Source organism: Watersipora subatra, chromosome 1 (assembly GCF_963576615.1).
Source record: "Watersipora subatra chromosome 1, tzWatSuba1.1, whole genome shotgun sequence".
NCBI classification, from domain to species: Eukaryota; Metazoa; Bryozoa; class Gymnolaemata; order Cheilostomatida; family Watersiporidae; genus Watersipora; species Watersipora subatra.
The window spans coordinates 34044440-34053922 of record NC_088708.1 but is presented as its reverse complement, the minus strand read 5'-3'; the positions used below and the strand labels follow the sequence as shown (position 1 = coordinate 34053922).

Genomic DNA, 9483 nt, shown 5'->3' with positions numbered 1-9483 from the left:
AGGTAGCTGGCGACTAAAAAGTGCACTGATGGTCTGGAAGCACTCTTCTGGTCAGGAGGTACCCTGGTGGTAATGAGGTACATCGGTGTTAGACTAACTTAATAACGTTTGTATTAGTTGATAATGTCGGCGTGTAACAAGAAGTAATTATTCATAGTTATCTGAGTAGTAAAACCTAAATGATATTCAATGATTATTTTGTTCCGGAGATATCTCTTGGCCCAGCTGCTATGTTGAACCAATCTCCACCTTGCTAAATTAGTTTTGGTATTGCCTATATCACACTCTCCTTAGCTCTGTTTTTTAATTGGTTATGCATCTAAATATTGATTTATAACAGACAGTAGTAGTATTAGGGGAGGGCAGTTTGTGACCAAATAGGCTTCACCAATCAAAAAGCCATATTTCAAGAATTTGCCAATCAGCATCGACTGGCTTCTGATAGGTCATTTTTGTCTCGAGTTTTGTGATTTGCTGAATAGTAAATAGTTTTCTGTTCTTTCATGAGACTATCTTTCTGAGCATTTTTCCTGATTGGTCAATGCTTTAAAATGAAACTATTTCCGCTTCAATTGGTTCATCCCTAAAACTGCAAGTACTTTCGCGTTGGAATAATTCTCATTTTTAATAGATGTTTTAAGGTAGGCTAATCCTAATCTATGCTTCAGGGTGGGCAGAACAACTCAGTATTAGAAAATAATGCATGTGAGGTCAGTTGCCGAGTCAATGAAATAAAAAGATGCGTTCTTGTAAAACTATTTTCCATTTTAATAAATACATAGGCAGAAACATAACATGGAACTACAGAAATAGTCTGATCATTGATGATCCAATAGTCACCACTTGAAACTGCTAAGTCTCATGGACAGAGCAGACATTTGGAAACTCTTTCGCGAAGCAAGCGGCAACATTGCCTCCCCACGTGCTAGGTAACCAGGTTAGAAAGGCAGCGTACCTGCAAAGATCTACCAACAGTTTGAACCCCTATTCTTATCTTTTCTCATGTATCACCATTTCGACAGTAGCTGGTAAGCGTCTATACTCAGAAAACAGGTGTCACAAAAACAAAATAAAACAACAAAATGTGTTTGCTCATCGCTGGCTTTAGTGCTGTGACTAACACGAATGTTATCACGGTCAAACAACTGCCTGTGCGTGCCTTCTGATACATACATGCATTGTTCAGGGTAAGGGTGAACAGTATGGCCCAACATGCAAAAGTATGGTGAGCTACAATCAACTAACGTGATAGTGAACTGCTAGGCTAATGCAAACTCGGATGTCCAAGATCAACATCAATCAACACAAAACCAAATAGAAGCGATTTTAATTACCTCATAGCAGCAGGGTCATAGTTTCCCACGACGCTTCCACTGTCATTGGTAATCAAAATTTCCCTACCTGGCCTCCACTTCCTCCTCCTATGACGAGTCACTTCCTCCAAACTGATCACCAGATGATCAGCTGTAGAAAGGGAAAATGGAAAAGCACAAGACAAAATGTGTGCGAAAAATACTAACGTAAAATCTACTATATAAACGGCAATCGTTGTGTGTGTGTCTACCTTATAAAGCGGTCTTTCCTTTTTTCGTTGTACAAATTTCGGTCGTACGAAGCCAACTGAATTAATATGAGTAAGTAGTTAAATTAAATTAGTAGTAAATATTGGTAGTGAATTAAATAAAATTTACTACTCATTAAATAATTTAATGAGTAAATTACATCTAATTAATATTTACTGCCAACGTGTACCGGGAAGGTCATGTGAACGTTTGTTTCTTGCGGCCACTGGAAAAAACGTTGTTCTCACTTACTAAACTTCTACATCGAAAAGGTTAGTACTTCTTATTCAATGTTGTATTGTCTATGAATTGCCACACATCCACTACTTAAAAACATTGGATTTGCCACTGTTCGTGATAGTAAACATGTTCATTTCCTTCCGCAGCTGACTTCCTTTTACTGTTTTTCCAGCTACAAGTACTACAGAACTACAGCTACTACAGAACTTGCACGGGCACTCGGAGAGTTGCGATAGGCGACGGTGAGAAGAAAGCGAGCAGCGTATATTACAAAAAAGCACACCATCTCATTCACTTTTAGAAACGCTTGAAGCAGTACAATGCCTCCCTAAAAGCCTACTGCCCAAACGCAAGAACAGATTGATTCTCGTAGAAAAAGAGACCGAATTCGCAAAGCAGCAGCTAGACGAGCAGAAACTGCAGAGCAATCACAGCTACACCTACAACGAAACAGAACTGCTACTGCAGCTGCTAGAAGTGCAGAAACTGCAAAGCAAACACAGCTACGCTTACAACGAAACAGAATAGTTACTGCATCTGCTAGAAGTGCAGTAACTGCAGAGCAAACACAGCTACACCTACAACGAAACAGAATAGCAGCTGCTAGAAGAGCAGAAACCGCTGAACAAACACATGTATATCGAGAGCAGACCAGAATAGATGCTGCAGCTGTTAGAAATGCAGAGAAGACTGCTGAGCCGACCCAGCAGTGACTCCCACGGCAAGATGCACTAACTACAGCAGCTGCTTGGCCGCCACAACCTACCAGGCGCCGTGCATGGGCAGAAAACTTCACACTTGACTACAATCCTGCAACACAGTATAGGCTCATCAGAAATTTTTTATGGGACTAATGTCTAAAAAATGTTCCAGATGTAATGCCTTACGTTGGAAAGACGAGAGGCCAGGCCTATTGTTGCAACAATGGGAAAGTTCGCCTACGACCACTCTCTGAGAATAGTCCACCTGTATTGACTCACTTATTCCAAGGCGAAAATCCTGATTCTGAACATCTTTTGGGGAAGATACAAAAGTATAACAGCTGTTTTCAAATGACATCATTTAGAGCTAAAACCATTGATGAGCCTATATTTAACCCAAATTTCATAGTTCAGAGTCAAGTCTACCATTTGATTGGATCCTTGCTTCTGATACCCGGGTGAGCAACCACAGTTCCTGCAAATCTATTTCATGGGTGACCAGCAGGCAGAGGCAGAACGTCGGTGTGGTATTGTTGAAGAAGTGCGATTAATCGTAATCCGTGAGCTGCAGGATGTTCTACACGAGCAAAATAAATATGTGCGTGATTTCAAAACTGCTCGGGAGAGGCTGCTTGAAAATACGGATGACTTGCGAATTGTCATTCATGCTGACAAACACCCTGTTGGAGAGCATGAAAGGAGATTCAATGCTCCTGTCATCGATGAAGTTGCCATTCAAATAGTTGGACACCAGTTTGAAAGGCGGGATATTGTTCTGCAGTTACGTAGCAATGAACTGCAGAGGATATCTGAGACGTACAGAGCATATGACGCCCTGCAGTATTCACTCATTTTTTGACGAGGTGATGATGGCTACAACTTTCAGCTGCAACAGACCGACATTCGCACAGGAGAGCCAGGTATACGAAAGGTTTCTGCTATGGATTTTTATGCTAGCAGACTGATGGTTCGTGATGGTAGCTTCAACTACATTCACAGGTGCCAAAAGGTGTTTTTGCAGTTTGCAGTTGACATGTACGCTAAAAGTGAAACTAAAAGACTTAGCTTTATCCACCACAATCAGACACAGCTAAGAGCTGATGACTACATCCACCTGCGTGATGCAGAGGCTGATGATCGCAATGCAAACTAACTAGGTCACATGGTGATTTTGCCTTAGTCTTTTACTGGTAGCCCGGGCTACATGCATGAGCGTACACAGGATGCCATGACATATGTGCGACATTACGGCAGACCAGACCTCTTCATCACATTTACCTGCAACAGCAAACGGGATGAGATTTCCAATGAATTGCTGCCTGGTCAGCAAAGCTATGACAGGCGTGATGTGGTTGCAAGAGTGTTTCACCTAAAACTAAAGCAACTAATGGATTACATTACCACAGGTGCAATATTTGGCGCTGTGCGATGCCATATGTACACCATTGAATGGCAAAAACGTGGACCCCCTCATGCACACATTCTAATTTGGTTATGCAATCGCATCAGGCCAGAACAGGTTGATTGTGTCATTTCTGCAGAAATACCAAATCGAGTGGAAGACCCTGAGCTATTCGAAATTGTCACTAAGCACATGGTACATGGTCCACGTGGCCAGATAAACTCCGGTTACCCTGCAAGAAAGACGGCACATGTACAAAGAAGTACCCTAAGGCTCTCATTAAAGACACAGTTACTGGCATAGATGGGTATTCATTGTATCGTCGTCGCTCCGCTGATGATGGAGGTTTCACCAAACAACACACATTGCGAGCTGCTGGAGAGGCCTACGACATCACTTTGGACAATAGATGGATAGTGCCTTACTGCCCTTTGCTGTGTAAAGTATTCAATGCACACATTAATGTGGAATTTTGCAACTCAGTGAAGTCCATCAAATACATTTGCAAATATGTCAATAAGGGTAGTGATCAAGTAGTGTTTGGTTTGGAAAGAGATGGAGCACAGGTTGATGAAATAGCTCGCTATGAGAGTGGAAAGTACATCAGTGCAAATGAAGCAATGTGGTGCATCTTCAGTCTCCCCATTCATGCACGACACCTGACTGTCCAGCATCTGAGTGTCCATCTCGAGAATGGCCAGAGAGTGTATTTCACTGAAGCAAATCTTCAGCAACAACTTCAAGAACCACGTGACACTACCCTTACAGCCTTTTTCAAGCTTTGTACGCTTGATGATTTTGCCAGGATACTTCTCTACTGCCAATTTCCAGTCTATTACACCTTTGAGGCATACACAAAATGCTGGAAGAGACGAGTTCAAGGAGCTGCAGTGCCTTATCATCCTGGCATATATCGAACTGGTACCCTAGCATGGGTATACACTGTTCACCCCAACAATCGTGAATGTTTCTTTCTTCAAATCATGCTGCATCACGTGATTGGCCCAGTGTCCTTTCAGCATTTAAGAACTGTTGAAGGCCATGTCTGTGTCACTTTCCATGAAGCATGCAGGCGTTAGGGGCTATTGGAAGATGATGCACAGTGGAGGGAGGCCTTGGAAAAAGCTGCAACTGTACAGTCAGCTGCCCAACTGCGCATGTTGTTTGCTATTATATTGAGCACCTGCCAGCTTTCTTACCCTCTTCAGCTGTAGCAAGAGTTTAAGGAACATTTGGCTGAAGATATCCTGTTTCATGAGCGACAACTGCTTCAGGATCAACAACTGCAGCTCACAGATAGAATGTTCAATATTGCTCTTATATTTATTGAGGACCAAGTGCTTGAGGTCACAAACAACAACCTCTCAGTTTATGGACTTCCCAGGCCTGTTAGAGTGAAGCAACCTGTTGTGTGCAAGGAAATATTATGCGAAATGGCATATGCCCATGGAGAGCTCCGTCGCCATGTTGAAATCAATGAACCGCTGCTGCTGGAAAAGCAAAGAGCTGCATATCAAACCATTTTGGAGAAAATTGAACAAAGCAGTGACGGTATGGTGTTTCTTCACGCACCAGGTGGGACTGGCAAAACCTTCGTCACTAATCTTGTATTGGCAAAAGTACGAGAGTCTGGAAAAATTGCTTTGGCTGTAGCTTCATCTGGCATTGCAGCTACCTTACTCCCTGGTGGCCGCACTGCGCATGCAGCACTGAAACTGCCTTTTAATTTGGCCAGAACTGAGAATCCTGTGTGCAATATCAAAAAGAACAGCGGAACTGCCCAACTTCTGCAACGATATGTTCTTATTGTGTGGGATGAGTGCACGATGTCACATAAGCTCACATTTGAAGCTCTAAACCTTACACTGAAGGACTTGCATGAAAATAATAGACTTTTCGGTGAGGTAACTCTTTTGCTTTCTGAAGATTTCCGCCAAACATTGCCTGTCATACAAAGAAGCACACCCGCTGATGAGATAAATGCATGTATCAAATCATTATTTTTGTGGCTGTCTGTTGTGCAGCTGCATTTGACACGAAACATGCGTGCCGTTATTCTTGGCAACAAAACAAGTGCACATTTTGCTGCTGGACTGCTGCGTATTGGTGAAGGGCGTTTGCCAGTCAGTGCTGAGGATGGCTTGGTGTCACTTGATGGCTACGCCACTTTTGTGGATTCAACTGAGGAACTTCAGGAGAAGGTTTACCCTAATCTGCGACAGAGGGTCTAAGATGTTGATTGGTTATCTGAGCGAGCTATTCTTTGCTCTTAGAATGATGCAGCTGCTACCATAAACTCACAGCTTTTAGCCCAACTACCTGGCAATTCAAAAACCTTCACTTCCGTTGATACGTCGTTGACTGATGAAGCTGCTGTAGAATACACTGTGGATTTCTTAAACTCACTGGACTTGCCCAGACTTTCTGCTCAAAAATTGCAGCTAAAGATAGGAACACCAATCATGCTTCTTCGCAACCCCAATCCTCCAAAGTTGTGTAATGGCACTAGGCTAATTGTTATGCAAATGTTTTCACACGTAATTTAGGTCAAAATCATTTCAGCATCTAATAGAGGAGAATCTGTTTTTATTCCAAGGATCCCAATTATTCCAGCGGATCTACCATTTGAATTTAAAAGGATTCAGTTTCCCATCAGAGTCTGCTTCGCTATAACCATCAACAAGTCGCAAGGTTAGTCCCTCAAAGTAGCTGGTATCGACTTACTGTCACCTTGCTTTAGCTATGGCCATCTGTACGTTGCCTGCTCAAGAGTAGGCACAAGATGAAAACTGTTTGTTCATACACCCGACAGAAAAACAAAAAATGTTGTCTATCCACAAGTTTTGCGTTAATTAACATTGTATTATTGTTATGTCATGCTTGCATTAAATTAACATTATGTTATTGTTGTGCCATGCTATGTTCTTCATGTACTGCTATACCTACATATTATCCACATACAGCATTTTCTAACATATTTTTCAGTATATATATATATATATATTTTCATGCATTTGTTTTCCTTATTGTGTCTCATAAAAAGGCTATCATGTTGGCGTTACGTTTTATTATTGTAAGGTGCTAATGCTGTATCTGCCTTGACATCATTGTGTCTGTGCTGTTATACATGTAAATTTTACTGATAATAAATTTTATTAACACAACCACATTACTGCAGCACTGTTTGTACATACCATGCCAATACACAGGCTATAGACAACGAACTGGTGAGCCATGATTAGTGTTAGAAGTCTCCATTCGACGTAGAGGTGTAAAAGTCATGTATAGTGCATGTAGATGTTTCCATTCAATAAATGCTAGCGATAGCTCAGCAGTGCAATAGCAAAATATTTTGTAGAATTTCTTAAAACGTGCAAAATTTTTCAATACTGCCAGTTTGAACAACTTCAGTTTGTCTAGCAATGTCAATTTCATTATCAGTTTTCTGTACAAAAATAGGACAACTCCAATTTTAGTGGTTTGAGACTGATGCATTGTAGACTAGCTGTAAAACACATTGCAGATCTCCATTGTTCTCTCCAAAATGATTGACATGTATAACTGCATATGTGTATGCAGTCTGATCAGCCCAACAATTTCAGTAGACTGCATATTTGGAGTTGTTTTACAGTATGTAAGACAACTCTCAATACACCTCTTGCTGTACGTGAATTTGTTCCTGTTGATGGGTAATGTAGCTAGTAAAAAGTAAAACTACAATATATCAAAGTGAAGTCACTATTATGAATTCCACTGGTCTTGAATTTTGCTAGTCGACATTCGCAACTGACCGGATAACTCTGCGTTAGTAGTATAGAAGAGGGTAATTGGTGCAAACATTCCTAAGACCAATGAGGAGTAGCGGAATTGTAAGCAAGTGCGATTTGCTTTCCGGGAATGCAGAACCGCATTCTAAAAACTTTTTTCCTTCATTCTTAATAGTATTGGAGGTCCCCTATTGTACACGCATACTCAGTGGTATAGTTCGAGCGTTTTTTTGTACTTAGTACTAATTTTCATTCGTAATAAAACCTCCACAGTTTGAGTAGAGTAACCAGAGTTCCTTTTTTCACCATTGCAACAGAGCCAATTTTTCTCTGCAAGCTCTTTTTTATTGTTACTTCTTATCTTTTCCACTATAAAAACTTATGAATAGGAAGTAAATGTCACGGTGGATGAAGGATATCAAGAGTTGTCAAGGAAGCAAATGCTGGAATAATTTATTATAAAATAGGAGTAAAAGAGGAGGAGAGGGTTTGGAAGAAAATGAAGAAGAGAAAAAGAAAAAGGAGGAATTCGTGATAATTGTTGACTTCCAGAAAAAAGATGATGACAGCCAAACAGAAGCGAAAGAAACCAGTACGATCTCAGCAAAGACAATAAAATCGAAGATAGAAAAAATGTATCACATGATAGAGCTTGCCGAGGAGGACACCTGGAAGAGAATAGTTCATGCACAATGGCGGTGCGTAGGCAGAGACTTACTGCAGTACAAGGACACGTACAAGGACACCACAGGCAAAGTTCAGTTGCGAAACTCTGTGGAAATGGCAAAGAGGTCTGTCTCACGTACTGACTGCGGCACGGATTCTATTCATTTTTTCAGTTTGGTAATTACTCTCACCGCTCTTGCACTGAAAGGCAAGACAAAAACGGCTGTTGGTATTTTGAAAACTCTTGCCTTCGCCTTTTCCTCCTTCGCCTCCGATGTAAGCGGCTACAACCCCGTAACTGCCGCAGAGGGAATCTACGAAGTAAACATTTAAGAATGTACGGACAGTGGCACTTTTGAACGATAGTCGATATTTTAATACAGTTATCAGCAACCATAATGATTGAAGCTCCAACGAGCATGGGTAAGACAAATTGCTTTTTGATCTGATTTTTCTTTCCAAGACCATAGCGAATATATCACCTATCAAAATTATGTATTTTGACGATGTCTGGCAGGACGTTTTCAAGCGGCTTGCCAGCCAGGTACACTTCTACCATTGAGGGTGATCAGCATAGGGGAAGAAGAGTTCAAATCACATAAATTCAAGAACGCGCTCATGCTGTTGCTACAATGGCAATGCACCCTCAACATGGAAAGAACCACCTTGAAGAACCATCACTGCTAAAACCAAATGATACGTAAAGACAAAAGCACTAGAGAGCATTTAAGACTACCATTGAAAATCTGGTTGACGATGCATTTCGGTCTTATAAATTATTAATTCTATTAAAACAATCATTGACAGCAAATAATTTATATGACTATTTGAAAAGATTAGCCACTGTAAAGACACACCGAAAGTAATATAATTTTAAAAGACTGAAGACATGATCTGTAATAATAGTAAAATGTCAAAAACCTTCAACTAGCAGCAGAATCATTAGACTTTGTGCCAGAAGCTTGGATTGGATCAGCTTTCGCCTAGCTTTTACACAACTTTAACTGTCAAATATGGTTGATCATCATGCAATACTGTACCGTTAAAACTACAGTAAACTTTTTCATTTACTCACAAGACCAAACTAAGAATACAGTTGACATGTGTTTATTGCAAGTTGGTGACACTCTAATGGTCCAAAAAAC

General features: G+C 40.8%; 1 protein-coding gene across 1 annotated transcript; it reads left to right on the top strand.

The window, feature by feature from the left end:
• The first annotated feature begins 5206 nt into the window (after nucleotides 1-5206).
• On the top strand, nucleotides 5207-6136 carry LOC137386873 (uncharacterized). Its single transcript, XM_068073066.1, has one exon. The coding sequence runs from the start codon at nucleotides 5207-5209 to the stop codon at nucleotides 6134-6136; it is 930 nt and encodes a 309-aa protein (XP_067929167.1).
• Nucleotides 6137-9483: the final 3347 nt, after the last annotated feature.

Excerpts from the sequence above, each read along its gene's own strand:
- LOC137386873 (XM_068073066.1), top strand. The coding sequence starts at position 5,207 with ATGTTCAATATTGCTCTTATATTTATTGAGGACCAAGTGCTTGAGGTC.